The sequence below is a fragment of the Sus scrofa genome, chromosome 15 (assembly GCF_000003025.6).
Source record: "Sus scrofa isolate TJ Tabasco breed Duroc chromosome 15, Sscrofa11.1, whole genome shotgun sequence".
In the NCBI taxonomy this organism is placed as follows: Eukaryota; Metazoa; Chordata; class Mammalia; order Artiodactyla; family Suidae; genus Sus; species Sus scrofa.
In genome coordinates this window covers 94862773-94880914 of record NC_010457.5, presented here as the reverse complement: position 1 = coordinate 94880914, position 18142 = coordinate 94862773, and the positions used below count along the sequence as shown (strand labels likewise).

General features: G+C 38.7%; 1 protein-coding gene across 3 annotated transcripts in view; it reads left to right on the top strand.

Annotated features, from left to right (window-relative positions):
• HIBCH (3-hydroxyisobutyryl-CoA hydrolase) overlaps positions 1 to 18142 on the top strand; it is a 145619-nt gene that overhangs the window by 60448 nt on the left and 67029 nt on the right. For all 3 annotated transcript variants that reach the window (XM_021076263.1, XM_021076264.1, XM_021076265.1), the window contains one exon: positions 204 to 256. In XM_021076263.1, coding sequence (XP_020931922.1) covers positions 204 to 256 — 53 coding nt within the window. The remainder of the gene's footprint in view (positions 1 to 203; positions 257 to 18142) is intronic.

The window sequence follows — 18142 nt, the reverse complement described above, 5'->3', positions numbered from 1 at the left end:
TTAATAATTAATAGATATCAGGATTGAATATGGATTGACATTTTAAAAAGAACATATTTTATAAGCCATATGTTTAGTCCACTTTGATATTTCTTGCAAAAATTTCTTAGGAAAAAATACTCAGTTCATGTAGCATGGGATTTTTTTGGAAGAAGCAAATGTATTTTAAACGTCGTAACTAATTACAGCTATATTTCTTTTAGATTCTTGCCTGAAACCATATATTGCACTTATTCATGGAATAACAATGGGTGGGGTAAGTAGACTGTTTACTGTCATCATTGTTGTGTGAGTTGTATTAAAAATGAGTTAATTATTAAACATAAGTTAATTATTAAAGAGAAGTGAGATGATGAGTGTAATATAATAGAACTTGTTGAAACAAAATTGTGTTTGGAGCCTTGCAGGTTTGGGATATAATACTTGCTTTCCGCAAAAGAACACCTTCTTAATTATGTTTGTTACATACTATTTCAGATTCTTGAATTAGTAAGTTTTCTTTCTTCTTTTCTTTTCTTTTCTTTTTTTTTTTTTTTGCTTTGCCTTTTAGGGTTGCATTTGCAGCATATGGAAGTTCCCAGGCTAGGGTTTGAATTGGATCTGCAGCTGCTGGCCTGTCATAGCCACAGCAATGACAGATCCGAGCCATGTCTGCAACCTACACCACAGCTCACAGCAACGCCAGATCCTTAACCCACTTAGTGAGGCCTGGGATCAAACTTGTATCCTCATGGATACTAGTCAGGTTCGTAACCACTGAGCCACGATGGGAACTCCTAGTAAGCTTTCTTAACTAACAAAACGGGGTCTTTTTTTTTTTTTCTCCCTTTGTAGAGTCCTTTTTCCACTTAATAGAATGATTGCTTTCAATAGCTTCAGAAGAGAAATGGGAATGTTGAGTTATTTTATTAGACTCTGGATAGTGGGGATGTGGTTGCCAAAATTATATTGACTGCACAAAATTTAACCTTAGTGAAAGAGTTTGGATTCTTTATGACGTTCTCTGCAAGTGTGTTTCTATCAGTTGACAAATCTTTTTAATAGCACAGATACAAAAATACTAAGTCGTAAATGTCACCGGTCTTGAGTAACTTGATAAGGAGTGGGAGAAAATATGAAATACAGAAAGTGTTAAAATTTATGGCATTGGCAAAGACGAGCCTTTTTTAAAGACGTCAGAATGGGTCTTCATGGCAGGAAAAGATTTAAGGAGGTAGTAGGAAGCCAAAGAGTGGAATTTCAAAGATTGAACCTGTTAAGTGTTTGGAAGGTTTAGTTACTGGGAGTACAAGAACTCCCATCTTTGTAGGAAAACCACACACAAGATGAAGTCTTTGGGGCACTTAGAATTGCTTAGATTTTGCGTGTCATCTTGGGAAAAGAGTATCCCCTAGCAGCTATGGTTGGAAAGTGCATCAAGGGCAAGCTATACCTCTCTGCTTGTGGCAGGTACTGAGCATGAGTTGATTGCACTTTCTTTGTCAAGGAAGTGTTAAGATGGGAAAAATAAGAGCAACTTGAAAAAATTATGTGGAACAAGGGGAAAGAAAATATCTAAAGCATTGAAGGAAGAGCCCCCTGTGAATGTGAAAGGAACCGGGAAAAAATGAAAATAAACAAAAACCATTGGGCATTCTATGATTTGGCTCCAATAACGTAGGAAAGACAACCCATTAGGAGACGACATGCTCTCAAGCTTAAGAAAAAGTAGACAAATAGTTTTGTCTCTTGTCTTTATCTTGATTCTGATCAGTAAATTGTTCTTATATTAAGAAAGGATTGTAAGAAAACTTCAACCATCCAAAAGATGGCGCCATAGAGCTTGATTTTTATTATCTTGTTTTTACTATAGAAATTTTTTTCTTCCAGCAAGGAACATGACAGTTTTACTGTCTCTTGTTATTTACCATGAAGAGTAGCATAGCACTTATTAGAGGGGATGGCTAAATGCTGCTGTGTTTCAGATTTAAGAAATTTGAAGATTTACTCAATATTTCAGTATACAGTAAAATGAGTGGTTTTCCACTGGGTTAATCAAAATTATATGATCATGTCATTTCTGAGTGGTTTTCCACTGGGTTAATCAAAATTATATGATCATGTCATTACACTGTTTCTGAAAGAAAGAAACATTTTTTTATGAGTAGCAATTTGAAAGAATAATTGATTTTGTCTCCTAGGAAGGAAGAGTTTTAATTTCCTTTACTCTTTATTTTAAAATCTGAAGTCATATTTTCTCCATTTAATATATAACAGAACAGTAAATCTGCTTTAAAAATTAAAATTAAGGAGTTCCCATTGTGGCTCAGCAGTAACAAACTTGGCTAGTATCCGTAAGGACACTAGTTCGAACCCTGGCTTTGCTCAGTGGGTTAAGGATTCCACGTTGCCATGAGCTGTGGTGTAGGTCACACATGTGGCTCGGATCCTGCCTTGGTGTGGCTGTGGTGTAGGTTAGCAGCTACAGCTCCAATTCAACCCCTAGCCTGGAAATTTGTCATATGCCATGGGTACGCCCTAAAAGGACCAAAAATAAATTTAAAAAATAATTTAAAGTAATTAAAGAATGTAGAAAAATCCCTACATTTTTGTTCTGTACATGTATTATCACCCACATTTCCCTCTCGACTGAATTGGATTTTAAGAACTTTAAAATTTTTCTTTCCTTCCTTTCTGCTTCCTTTTCTTTCTCTCTCCCTCTCTTTCTTTTCTCTTTCCAAGCCAATATGGGTACAATACGGTATAGTTTTTGTATTTCTCAAAGGATCAGGATGCTGCCAGCAAAAGGGTTTTGTGATCAGTATAATGGAAAATTAGGTTTTAAGGCATTCTTTAGAAGAGGTATATTCTAATGAATGGAGAAGAAGTGGGAATTGGAATGGGAACAACAAGCGTATAGAGTCCCCCAAAGACTTTTTGGTACACCAACTAGCCAGCCCCATGGAGATCTGACCAGCACTCAGTTAAATGGGAGCTATTGAGTCAGATTAAGTTTAGCCACTGATTAATGTCATTGAGACATGTTCTTTTCTTATGGAAAGAATTAATAGTCTCAAAGATTGAATTAGGTTAATGTATTGAAAAGATCTGTAAGACATAATAGGTACATCTTTGTTCTGTTTTAAAAGGTATTTTGTTTTGATGCTGTTAGAGACAATTTGAATAGATGACATTTTAAGAAATTACATTTTTTTTTTTTTTGCTATTTCTTGGGCTGCTTCTGCAGCATATGGAGATTCCAAGGCTAGGGGTCTAATCAGAGCCGTAGCCACCAGCCTACACCAGAGCCACAGCAACGTGGGATCCGAGCCGCGTCTGCAACCTACACCACAGCTCACGGCAATGCTGGATCGTCAACTGAGCAAGGGCAGGGATCGAACCCGCAACCTCATGGGTCCTAGTCGGATTCGTTAACCACTGCGCCACGTCGGGAACTCCAAGAAATTACATTTTTATTATAGTGAAATGCTAGGTTTTTCTTTTCTTTCCCTTTTTTTTTTTGTGTGTGTGTGGTTTTTTTTTTTTTTTTTTTTTTTTTTTGCCATTTCTTGGGCCACTCCTGTGGCACATGGAGGTTCCCAGGCTAGGGGTCTAATCAGAGCTGTAGCCACTGGCCTATACCAGAGCCACAGCAATGCAGGATCTGAGTGGCATCTGCAACCTACACCACAGCTCACGGCAATGCTGGATCCTTAACCCACTGAGCAAGGCCAGGGATCAAACCTGCAACCTCATGGTTCCTAGTCGGATTCATTAACCACTGAGCCACGACGGGAACTCCAAGGTTTTTCTTTTAACAGCATTTAGTTACTTAATAGAATCTGAGCAATTGTAAAAGAAGAGATGAAATAACTTTATTAACTATGTTAAAGAAGATTTTTTTTTAATATATTTTTTTATTTTCCCACTGTACAGCAAGGGGGTCAGGTTATTCTTACATGTATACATTACAATTACATTTTTTCCCCCACCCTTTCTTCTGTTGCAACATGAGTATCTAGACATAGTTCTCAATGCTATTCAGCAGGATCTCCTTGTAAATCTATTCTAGGTTGTGTCTGATAAGCCCAAGCTCCCGATCCCTCCCACTCCCTCCCCCTCCCATCAGGCAGCCACAAGTCTCTTCTCCAAGTCCATGATTTTCTTTTCTGAAGAGATGTTCATTTGTGCTGGATATTAGATTCCAGTTATAAGTGATATCATATGGTATTTGTCTTTGTCTTTCTGGCTCATTTCACTCAGGATGAGATTCTCTAGTTCCATCCATGTTGCTGCAAATGGCATTATGTCATTCTTTTTTATGGCTGAGTAGTATTCCATTGTGTATATATACCACTTCTTCCTAATCCAGTCATCTGTCGATGGACATTTGGGTTGTTTCCATGTCCTGGCTATTGTGAATAGGGCTGCAATGAACATGCGGGTGCATGTGTCTCTTTTCAGTAGAGTTTTGTCCGGATAGATGCCCAAGAGTGGGATTGCGGGGTCATATGGAAGTTCTATGCATAGATTTCTAAGGTATCTCCAAACGGTTCTCCAGAGTGGCTGTACCAGTTTACATTCCCACCAAGAGTGCAGGAGGGTTCCCTTTTCTCCACACCCCCTTCGGCACTTGTTATTTGTGGATTTATTAATGATGGCCATTCTGAGTGGTGTGAGGTGGTATCTCATGGTAGTTTTGATTTGCATTTCTCTTATAATCAGTGATGTTGAGCATTTTTTCATGTGTTTGTTGGCCATTAAAGAAGATTTTTAAAGAAACTTACTTAGCTTACTTTGGTATACCTCTCCCCTCATGTCATTTAAATCTCTTCATTAAAAAAATTATTATAATACTATTTAATATGCTTACATTGTAGTATAATGAGAACACTGGGACATACGTGGGCCATGCCATTTTTAAGTGAAAAACCAGCCAAGAAGCTATCAAAAGAGCAAATATTAAGTCATTAGGAAAGCCTGGAAAACATTCTGAATTTATATTTTGCCATTTTAGTTGCCCATGCTTGAGACTTCCATTGTGAAGGCTACAGTCCACCAACCAAAGAATCTTCTTTTTCATGAGTAAAGATAGGAAAGGCTGTCTGTGGGAAATCAGTCATGTATTTGCTCCTGCATGCTATTCATCAGTGGTATCCCCTTCAACTTTAAGGACTAATTGAGAGGCTTAGCCATATTAAAAAAAAATGATTTTAGAGAGTTGCTGCTGTGGTACAGTGGGTTAAGAATCCGACTGCAGAGGCTGGGGTTGCTGGGGAGATGTGGGTTTGATTCCTGGCTTGGTGCAGTGAGTTAAAGGATCCCCACCGACCCTCCCCACCCCCACCAAGGATACCAAAATCTGAGGATGCTCAAGTCCCTTGCATAAAATGGCATAATATTTGCATTAACATATGCATGTCTTCCTGTATACTTTAAATCATCTCTAGGTTGCTTATACTTAATACAGTGTAAATGCTGTGTAATACAATGTAGATACGATGTGAATAGTTGTCAAATTTTGCTTTTTGGAACTTTTGGAATTTCCCCCCCCAAATATTTTCAATTTACAGTTGGTTGAATCTGCAGGTACTGAGGGCTGAGTGTATTTTGGATATTGACCCCTTATCAGTTATATGGCTTGCAAAAATAATTTCTCCCATTTCATAGGTTGCTATATCATTTGTTGATGATTTTCTTTACTGTGCAGAGGCTTTCATTTGATGTAATTCATATGTTTGTTTTTGCTTTTGTTGCCTTTGCTTTTGGTAACACTTCCCCCAAATCATTATCAAGGTCAGTATTAAGGAGCTTACCCGTGTTTTCTTCTGGGAGTGTTATGGCTTCAGGTCTTACATTTAAGTCTTTAATCCATTTTGAGCTTATTTTTTTGTATGGTGTGAGGTGTCCTCTTTCATTTTTTTCTATATGGATATCCAGTTTTCCCAACACTATTTACTGAAGAAACTGTCTTGTTCCTATTGTATATTCTTGGCTCCTTTGTTTTAAAGTAATTGATCATATACGTATGGCTTCATTTTTGGCTTCTCTCTCTCTGATTCCATTGATCTATGTATCTGTTTTTATGCTGATACCATAGTGTCTTAGTGACTGTAGCTTTATAATATGATTTGAAGTCAGGAAGTGTGATGCTTCCAGGTTTGTTCATTTTTCTCAAGATTGATTTAACTATTTGGGGTCTTTTTTGATTCCATTCAAATTTTAAGATAATTCAATTTCTATAAAAAAATGACACTGGAAATTTTTTTTTTTTTGGTCTTTTTGCCATTTCTTGGGCCGCTCCTGCGGCATATGGAGGTTCCCAGGCTAGGGGTTCAATCGGAGCTGCAGCTGCCAGCCTATGCCAGAGCCACAGCAACACGGGATCCCAGCCACGTCTGTGACCTACACCACGGCTCACGGCAACGCCGAATCATTAACCCACTGAGCAAGGGCAGGGATCGAACCCACAACCTCATGGTTCCCAATCGGATTTGTCAACCACTGTGCCACGACAGGAACGCCACACTGGGATTTTGACAGAAATTACTTTGGGTAGTATGGACATTTTGGGGTATATTGCTTTGGGTAGTATGGATATTCTGTTTGTTTTGTTTTGTCATTTTGCCTTTTCTAGGGCTGTGCCCACGGCATATGGAGGTTCCCAGGCTAGGGGTCTAATCAGAGCTGTAGCCGCCGGCCTACGCCACAGCCACAGCAATGCGGGATCCGAGCTGTGTCTGCAGCCTACACCACAGCTCACGGCAATGCCGGATCTTTAACCCACTGATCAAGGCCAGGGATCAAACCCACAACCTCATGGTTCCTAGTTGGATTTGTTAACCACTGAGCCATGACAGGAACTCCAGTATGGACATTTTAACAATATTAATTCTTCCAATCTATGAGCACAGAATATCTTTCTATACTATGTGGTTTTTTTAATTTCTTTCAACAATGTTTTATACTTGTCAGTGTAAAGCTCTTCCACCTCCTTGGTTAAATATAATCTTAGTATTTTATTCTTTTTGTTGATTTTAAATGGAGTTTTTTAAATTTCTCTTTGTGAAATTTGTGTACAGAAGCATAACTGATTTTTGTGTATTGATTTTGTATCCTGAAACTACCAAATTTGCTAGTTCTAACAGTTTTTGGTGGCATCTTTAGGGTTTCCTATACATAATATCATGGCATCCTAAGTGATAGTTTTACTTACTTTCTGATTTGGGTCCTTTCATTTCTTTTCTCACCTAATTGCTCTGGGTAGGACTTTCTTTGGTGAGAGTGGACATCCTCATCATGTTCCTGTTCAGCTTTTCACTGTGAGTATGGTGTTAGCTGTGGGCTTACCATCTTTGGACTTTATTATGTTGAGGTGCATTCCAGCTGTACCTATTTTTTTTTTTTTGTCTTTTCTGGGGCTGTACCCATGGCACATGGAGGTTCCCAGGTTAGGGGTCTAATCAGAGGTGTAGCCACTGGCCTATACCAGAGCCACAGCAATGCAGGATCTGAGTGGCATCTTCAACCTACACCACAGCTCACGGCAATGCCAGATCCTTAACCTACTGAGCGAGGCCAGGGATTGAACCTGTGACCTCATGGTTCCTAGTTGGATTTGTTAACCACTGAACTCCTATACCTAATTTTTAAAGGTTTTTTTCTTTTAAAACCATAAAAGGATGTTGAATTTTGTTAGATGCTTTTTCTGCATCTATTGAGATGATTATGTGATTTTTATCCTTCATTTTGTTAATGTGCATCACATTGATTTTGCATATGTTGAACCATTCTTGCATCTTAGGAATAAATCCTACTTGATCATGGTGTATGATCCTTCTGAATGTCTTGTTGAATTTAGCTTCCTCAATATTGTGAGGATTTTTATGTCTGTGTTCATCAGGAATATTGCCCTGTAGTTTTCTTTTCTTACAGTATTTTTCTAATAAGAATGATAGACATTTTTATCACTATATCTGCTTGTGTAGGTCAAGATTATCTGACTTCAGATACATGGATGTGATTCTTTTTTGTCCTTTGTGGGTTCAGAGTGGAAACAGCCAGTTGCAAGTGTGATGAAACTAGACTTGAAGTGGATGTGCAAAGATAAATGATGATCAGTCAGAAACTAAAGAAAGGTACTGCGGTGCAGTTGCCCTGGAAAGTAAAAATAAAAACTATATTATAGACTGGCAAAGCTGTTTTACATATAAAGCAATAAAATACATTAAGAAAGGAAGAATAATCAGACAAAAAAAGAATATGAAAAAGAGCTTCCTTAAAGACAAATATTAGCAACACAGCAGGATTTGTGAAAGGAAGAATAAAGTGGAAATTTCCCTTAGATTTCTAAGTGTTTAGAATGTGTACTTATGTGTACTCATTTTCATTTGTCTTCTCTGTTGGAATTTCTCCAAGAATGAATGGAGATTTTTTTTCTTGATAGAGAGGGCCAGGTTCCCCCCACTCCTGCCATGGGATTTATTCTCTCTACTTAGATTTCTCTTTTCTTTCAGCCTTAATAGGGGGGAGTGAGGGTTGCTTTTCGTTGCAGAATTTCTCATAGTAAATTTTTAGGGTCATTTAGTTTCTCAATGAACTTTTTTAATAGGTAGCATTGGGTTATGTTTTTTAAGACACAATTACTTATCCTCTAACAAATATTCTTATGGTTTTTAACTCCTTCTCACTGCTTGTCTGTCTTATTAGAGAGGACCCTTTATTTTATCCTTTCCTATATTCTTTTTCCCCTGACTTCTAGTCTAGAGATATGTAAATACAGAATTTGAAAATACTGGCAAACAGACTCACAGACTTTGAAAACAAACGTATGGTTACCGGAGATGGGATTAAGATGGTGGAATAGAAAGACTGGTGCTCAACTTCTCTCACAAAAACGATGAAATTATAAACAAATGCTGAACAACCTTCAACCAAATGGACTTGAAACTTTCAAAAAGATATTATACTCCAGAAGACAAAGAGGAGGCCACATCAAGAGGTAGGAGGGGCGATTATGCGATATAAGCAACCCCATACCTGCTGGGTGGGAAGCCCACAGACTGGAAAGTAACTGTATCACAGAGACTCACCTACAGGAGTGAGAGTTCTGAGCCCCACTTCAGGTCCTGATGCCTGGGGATCTGGTTTTGGGAGAAAGATCCTCCAGAGCATCTGGCAGTGAAGGCCAGTGGGGCTTGTGTACAGGAGCTCTATGGGAATGGGGGAAATGGAGACCCCATTCTTGAAAGGTGCACTCAAGCTTTCATGTGTACTGGGTTGCAGGGCAAAGCAGAGGCTCCATAGGAGTCTGGGTTGGACCTGACTGTAGTTCTTGGAGGATCTCCTCGGAAAACGGGGTGACTGTGGCTCCTTGTGGGAGAAGGACATTGGAGGCAAAGCTATCAGGAATGTTCATCAGCATGTGTTCCTGTAGAGGTGGCCATTTTGGGAAAATCTGGCCCCACCCATCAGTGCTGAGAAGCCCCAGGCCAAACAGTAATCCAGGTGGGATCACAGCTCCACCCATCAGTAAACAGGCTGCTGAAAGACCCCTCCTCCCAGGCACACAGCCACCTCTAATCTCAGAGACAAATCCCCACCGACCAGAGGGATAGGAATCAGTCCCACCTACCAGTGTGCAGCCACCACTCCCTCCCATCAGGAAGCCTACAGCAAGCCCCCATATCAACTTCAGCCACAAGGGGGGCAGACATCAGAAGTAAGAGAGGCTGAAACTTTGTTTTCTGCAAAAAGGAGACCACTCCAAAAACCTATAAAAATGAAAAGGCAGAGAGCTATCATGCAGATAGGGAGAAAGAAAAAAAAGAAAAAAAAAAAAAAAACCCCAGAAAATCAGCTAAGTGATCTGGAGATTATCAGCCTCTAGGAAAAAGACTTTAGACTGATGATGCTAAAGATGATGCAGGACATTGGAAATAAACTGGAGACAAAGATGGATCATTTACAGGAAACACCAAGCAAAGAAATACAAGATTTAAATCTTAAGCAAAAAGAGATGCAAAATACAATAGCTGAAAAAAATTCATTGAAAGCTGGCAACAGCAGAATACAGGAGGCAGAAGAACGAATAAGTAAGGTGGAGGACAGATTAGTGGAACTCACTGATGCAGAACAGAAAAGAGAAGAAAGATTGAAAAGAAATGAAGAGAATCTCAGAGAACTCTGGGACAACATTAAAAGCATCAACATCCATATTATAGGGGTGCCAGAAGGAGAAGAGAGGGAGAAGGGGACAGAAAAAATATTCCAAGAGATAATAGCCCAAAACTTCCCTAACATGGGAAAGAATCCACTCACTCAAATCCAGGAAGCACAACGAGTACCATATAAAATAAACCCAAGGAGGAATACACTGAGACACATACTAATCAAACTGACCAAATTTAAAGACAAAGAGAAAATCTTGAAAGCAGCTAGGGAAAAGAAAAGAAACAAATAACATAGAAGGGAACCCCGATAAGCTTATCAGCAGATTTTTCAGCAGAAACTCTGCAGGCCAGAAGGGATTGGCAGGATACACTTAAGGTGATGAAAGGGCAAAAACCTCCAACCAAAATTACTTTACCCAGCAAAGCTCTCATTCAGATTTGAAGTAGAAATCAAAACCTTCACAGATAAGCAAAAGCTAAGAGAATTCAGCAACACTAAACCAGCTTTACAATAAATACTAAAGAACTTCTCTAGGCAGAAAAGAAAATCCACAACTAGAAACAAAAATACTATAAATGCCAAGGCTCACCAGTAAAGGCATATACATAGTAAATGTAGGAAATCATCCACACATGAACATGCTATGCAAATCAGACATCATGAGAAGAGGAGGGTACAAAAGCAAGACACGGGAGATGAACTTGCAATTAAGAGACCAACAACTTAAAACAATCTAATATATATATACATAGGTTCTTATATGAAAACTTTAGGGTAACTGCAAGCCAAAAATATATAATGGATGTATATACACAGATAAGAAAAATCAACTCAAATACAATACTAAAGATGGTCATTAAACCACAAGAGGAGAGAACGAGAGAAGAAGGGAAGAAAAAAAGCAACAAAAACAAATCCAAAGCAGTTAATAAAATGGCAGTAATAGCATACATATCAATAATTACCTTAAATGTTAATGGACTAAATGCCCTGACTTAAAGACATAGGCTGGCTGAATGGATACAAAAACAAGACCCACATATATGCTGTCTTCAAGAGACCTACTTCACTTCTAGGGACACATACAAATTGAAAGCGAGAGGATGGAAGAAAATATTCCATGCAAATGGAAATCAAAAGAAAACTGGAGTAGCAATACTCCTAACAGACAAAATAGACCTTAAAATAAAGAATATTATAAGAGACAAGGAAGGTCATTACATAATGATCAAAGGATCAATCCAAGAAGAAGATTTAACAATTGTAAATATATATGCACCCAAGAGAGGATCACCTCAATATATAAGACAACTGCTAACAACCTTAAAAGGAGAAATTGACAGTAACACAATAATAGTGGGGGACTTTAACACTCCACTTAGAGCAATGGACAGGTTATCCAGACAGAAAATCAATAAGGAAATACAGGCCTTAAATGAAGCATTAGACCAGATGGACTTAATAGATATTTATACGACATTCCATTCAAAAGCAACAGAGTACACATTCTTCTCAGGTGCACATGGAACATTCTCTAGGATTGATCACATTCTTGACCACAAATCAAGCCTTGGTAACTTTAAGAAAACTGAAATCATATCAAGCATCTTTTCTGACGACAACACTTTACAACTGGAAATCAACAACAAGAAAAAACTGCAAAAAACATGAACACATGGAGACTAAACAATGTGCTGCTAAACAACCAATGGATCACTGAAGAAATCAAAGAGGAAATTAAAAAACACCTAGAAGCAAATGACACCAAATATATAACAGTCCAAAATCTATGGGATACAGCAAAAGCAGTTCTAAGAGGACATTTTATAGCAATACAAACCTACCTCAGGCAATAAGAAAAAGCTCAGGTAAATAACCTATGTTTACATCTAAAGCAGCTAGAGAGAATAGAACTGACAAGACCTAAAGTTAGCAGGAGGAAAGAAATCACAAAGATTTGATTTTATGAATCAATGAAACAGACACTAGGAAAACCATAGAAAAGATAAATGAAAATAAAATTTGAAAAGACATATAAAATTGATAAACCCTTAGCCAGACTTGCCAAGAAAAGAGAGAGGACTCGAATCAATAAAATTAGAAATGAAAAAGGAGAAGTTACAGTGGCATCCCAGAAATACCAAGAATCATAAGAGACTATTACATGCAACTATATACCAATAAAACAGAAAAGCTAGAAGAAATGGACAAATGCTTAGGTACAATCTTCCAAGACTAAACCAAGATGAAATAGACAAGATGAACGGACCAATCACAAGTACTGAAATTGAAGGTGTGATTTAAAAACTTCCAACACAAAGTCCAGGACCAGATGGCTTCACAGGCGAATTCTATCAAACAAACATTTAGAGGAGAGCTAACACCTGTCCTTCTGAAACCATTTCAAAAAATTGCAGAGGAAGGGATACTCCCAAACTTATTCTATGAGGCCATCATCGCACTGATACCAAAACCAGGCAAAGATAACACACACACACACACCCCCACACAAATTAGAGGCCAATTTTCACTGATGAACATAGATGTAAAAATCTTCAATAAAGTACTAATAAAGCAGATCCAACAGTACATTAAAAGGATTACACATCATGATCAAGTGGGATTTATCCCAGAGATGCAAGGATTCCTCAATATTTGAGAATCAGTCAGTACACCACATTAACAAACTGAAGAATAAAAACCATGCGATTCTCTCAATAGATGCAGCAAAAGCCTTTGACAAAATCCAACACCCATTTCTGATAAAAACCTTTCAGAAAGTGGGCATAATGGGAACCTATCAACACAACAAAGGCCATATCATATATGACAAACCCACAGCTAACATCATTCTCAGTGGTGAAAAGCTGAATGAATTCCCACTGAGATCAGGAACAAGACAAGGATGACCATTCTCGCCACAACTATTCAACATAGTTTTGGAGGTCCTAGCCATGGCAATCAGAGAAGAAGAAGAAAGAAAAGGAATCTGAATTGGAAAGGAAGCAGTAAAACTATCACTATTTGCAGATGACTTGATACTATACCTAGACAATCCTAAAGACTCTACCAGAAAACTGTTAGAGCTCATCAATGAATTTGGCAAAGTCACAGGATACAAAATTAATACCCAGAAATTGATGGCATTTCTATATTCGAACAACAAAAGATCAGAAAGAGAAATTAGGGGAATGATCTCATTTACCATCTCATCAAAAAGAGTAAAATACTTAGGAGTAAACCTACCTAAAGAGACAAAAGACCTGTACTCTGAAAACTATAAGATGATGAAAGAAATCAAAGATGACACAAATAGATGGAAAGACATACCATGCTCTTGGATTGGAAGAGTCAATATTGCCAAAGTGACTATACTACCCAAGGCAATTTACAGATTCAATGCAATCTGTATCAAATTACCAAGGACATTTCTCACATGTTGCCGGAGGCCAGCTCTGGCGGCCAGGGAGTGTGCACTTTTTCCCAAACAAGAGAGACGGACGTCGGCTTTTGCAATGGAGACAGCCTCTTTGTCCCTTCTTTCAGGGCGCTAGACTGCTCAAATTTTATTGGCGTAAGTGGTTGATTATATAGATAGCTTTTTGCTACAGATTACATCACAGTGTTAAAAGTACATTGGTTAACTATTACATGGTATAGTAGCTATACATCATGTTTTAAGATCTCTATCTTAACGAAACTTAGTGAGTACTTTGAAGAGGCCATAGACACAAGAATTTGGCATTCACAAACCTTGTTTGTAGGCTGGTGCTTATCTTCAAAGCGTTATGGCAAGGAGATAGTGAAGTAAATATAAACCAACTTAAACTAGCTACCACTTAAAAGCTTTTAAAATCAAAGACAAAACTCACAGCTAGGTTTTTTGGATAACATATGGCTAACTTCTATGGATCTCATTAAAATCCTAACTCTAAAGTTTACTATATAACTAGTTAATAGATAAACACTATGTTTTAACTAAGTTGGCTTCAAATAGGGGAAAGTCCTTCAGGATGAGATTCTCATTATATTATTGTTATAACTTTGTTAAATCACAAATCACCACAGGAAAATAGGAATGGAAAATAAGAACAATAAGGAAATAATCAGGAAAGACTGAGGAAAACTGAATAACAAATAAAACAACTGGAAAGGCTAGGTCACCCGAGAAACAATCCATGTTCTCCAGTGCAAACATGGAAATTGTTTTCCTAGGAAAGCTCCAATTCTTCCCCATCAACATCAAAATGAGAGCTGTGTAACCTGAGGCCTGTCCTCAACTTGTACCTTGCAGGCAGGCTTTCATCCTGACCAGAAGCCCACCTTCGGCATATACCATCCAGGCAGGCTTTTATCCTGTCCAGAGGCCCACCTTCAGCATGTACCATTCAGGTGAGCTCCCTTCCTTGGTTAGGAACCTGCCTTCAGGTTTTTCTGCCATCAGGCAAGGTCCTTGTTTTGAGTCCCTGCATTTTCTCGGCTCCCCGCACTCACAGAACTTGAACAAAATATTTTAAACTTTGTGTGGAAGCACAAAAGACCCAGAATAGCCAAAGCCATCCTGAGAAAGAAAAATGGAGCTGGAGGAATCAGACTCCCTTACTTCACACTATACTACAAAGCAACAGTCATCAAAACCATATGGTACTGGCACAAAGACAGAAATATAGATCAGTGGAACAAGATAGAAAGCCCAGAATTAAACCCATGCACCTACATCAACTAATCTATGACAAAGGAGGCAAGAATATACAATGGAGAAAAGACAGCCTGTTCAATAAAATAATGAAATTAGAATACTTCCTAACACCACACACAAAAATAAACTCAAAATGGATTAAAGACCTAAATGTAAGACTGGATACTGTAAAACTCTTGGAGGAAAACATAGGCCAAATACTCTCCAACATAACCCACAGCAATATCTTCTCAGATCCACCTTTAGAATAATGACAATAAAAACAAAAATAAACAAATGGGACTTAAAAGTTTCTGCACAACAGGAGTTTCCATCGTGGCTCAGTGGTTAACAAATCCGACTAGGAACCATGAGGTTGTGGGTTTGATCCCTGGCCTTGCTCAATGGGTTAAGGATCCAGTGTTGCTGTGAGCTGTGGTGTAGGTTGCAGACTCGGCTTGGATCCCGCATTGCTGTGGCTCTGGCGTAGGCTGGAGGCTACAGCTCCAATTTGACCCCTAGCCTGGGAGCCTCCATATGCCACGGGAGCAGCCCAAGAAATGGCAAAAAGACAAAAAAAAAGTTTCTGCACAACAAAAGATATCCTAAACAAATCAAAGAGACAACCCACAGAATGGGAGAAAATCTTTGCAAATGAATCAGCTGACAAGGGATTCATCTCCAAAATTTATAAACACCTTCTGCAGCTCTATACTAAAAAAAAAAAAAAAAAAAAAGAAAAAAAGAAACCCAAACAACCCCATCAAGAAATGGTCAGAAGATCTAAATAGACAGTTCTCCCAAGAAGACATACAGATGGCCAAAAACACATGAAAAGATGTTCAACATCACTCATTATTAGAGAAATGCAAATTAAAACCACCATGAGGTACCACCTCACATCAGCCAGAATGGCCATCATCAAAAAGTCTACAAACAAGAAATGCTGGCGAGGATGTGGAGGAAAAGGAACCCTAGTGCACTGCTGGTGGGATTGTAAATTGGTGCAACCACTGTGGAAAACAGTATGGAGGTGCCTCAGAAAACTAAACAGAACTACCAGTTGATCCAGCAATCCCACTTCTGGGCATCTATCCAGAGAAAACCACGACTCACAAAGACACACGTACTCCATTGTTCATTGCAGCACTATTTACAATAGCCAAGACATGGAAACCACCTAAATGTCCATCGACGGAGGAGTGGATCTAGAAGATGTAGTACATATACACAATGGAATATTACTCAGCCATTAAAATGAACGAAATAAGGGCATTTTTAGCAACATGGATGGACCTAGAAATGATCATGCTGAGTGAAGTCAGCCATACAATGAGACACCAACATCCAATGCTTTCACTGACATGTGGAATCTGAAGAAAGGACAGACGGAACTTCTTTGCAGAACAGATGCTGACTCATAGACACTGAAAAACTTACCATCTCTGGAGGAGACAGTTTGGGGAGTGGGGGGATGTGCTTGGGCTATGGGATGGAAATCCTGTGAAATCAGATTGTTATGATCATTATACAACTATAGATGTGATAAATTCATTTGAGTAATAAAAAATGAATAAATAAAATACACTGGGGGAGAAAAAGACATACAGATGGCCAAAAAACACATGAAAAAATATTCAACATCACTAATTTTTAGAGATGCAAATCAAAACCACTATGAGGTACCACCTTACACCAGCCAGAATGGCCATCCTCAAAAAAAATCTATAAACAATAAGTGCTGGAGAAGGCGTGGAGAAAAGGGAACCCTGTTATACTGTTGGTGGCAATGTAAATTGGTCCAAGCACTGTGGAAAACAGTATGGAGATGCCTCACAAAACTAAAAATGGAATTACGATTTCATCCAGCAATCTCACTCCTGGGCAGCTCTCCAGAGAAAACTGTGACTTGAAAAGATACATGTACTCCAGTGTTCATTGGAACGCTATATACAATAGCCAAGACATGGAAACAATCTAAATGTCCATTGACAGAGGAGTGGATCAAGAAGATGTGGTACATGTATACAATGGAATATTACTCAGCCTTGAAAAGGAAAGAAAGAATGGCATTTGCAGCACAGCATGGATGGACCTAGAAATTATCATGCTAAATGAAGTCAGTCAGACAGTTAGGCACCAGCATGAAATGCTATCACTTACATGTGGAATCTAAAAAAAGGATACCATGAACTTCTTTGCAGAATAAATACTGATTCGCGGACTTTGAAAAACTTATGCTTTCTAAATGAGACAGATTGGGGGCTGGGGGGATGCGCTGAGGGTTTCGAATGGAAATACTATAAAATTTGGTTGTAATGATCATTGTACAACTTTAAATGTGATAAAATTCATTGTGTAATTAACAAAAAGCATTTGAAAGTACTGTTTTTTTCCCCTTTTCTTTTTAGGGCCGCACCTGTGACATATGGAAGTTCCCAAGCTCGTCATCTAATCAGAGCTGCAGCTGCTGGCCACAGCCACAGCAAAGCTAAATCTGAGCGGTGTCTGTGAGCTATGTCACAGCCCATGGCAACACTGGATCCTTAACCCAATGAGTGGGGCCAGGGATTGATCCTGTGTCCTCATGGATACTGGTCAGGTTTTTTACCACTGAGCCACAATGGGAATTCCCTGTAAGTACTTTGATTTCCTAAATAGGAGCTTGGCTTTATTGCCTGACCCCCGCCCTGTCCCCATTTTAAGGTATTGATCTATGGGAAGTAGAACTTTTACTTTCTAGTGATATGTGTATTCTTGGCAACTTTCACTGATTTGGCAGATTCTCAGATCTGCAGGGAGTTCTTTTCTTTTTTCCTTGACCATTTCCTGTGGTCATGTTGGGTCAGGATTTTGGTTCATTTCATGTTTTTTTTTTTTTTTTTTTTGTCTTTTGTCTTTTTGAGGGCTGCACCCATAGCATATGGAGGTTTGTAGTGGTCGAATCAGAGCTGTAGCTGCTGGCCTACACCACAGCTCACGGCAACACTGGATCTGTAACCCACTGATTGAGGCCAGGGATTGAACCTTCAACCTCATGATTCCTAGTCAAATTCGTTTCCTGTGCACCACAACAGGAACTCCTCATATCATTTTTAACTAGGAAAGCACTTTAGGTTCTTGGTCACATGGTAGGCACCTTTCTTCTATGCCATTCTCATCCTGCCTCCATTTTATCCCCACAGTGTTAGGTTGAATGTTTTGTGGTCCAGAGGGCTCTGTGCCTTTTTGAGGCATCAGATTGTTTCACAGAGAAGAGGCAAGAAAGCTCTTCTTGCTTATAAAATGAGCTCGTTTTCCAAAAGGATGAAT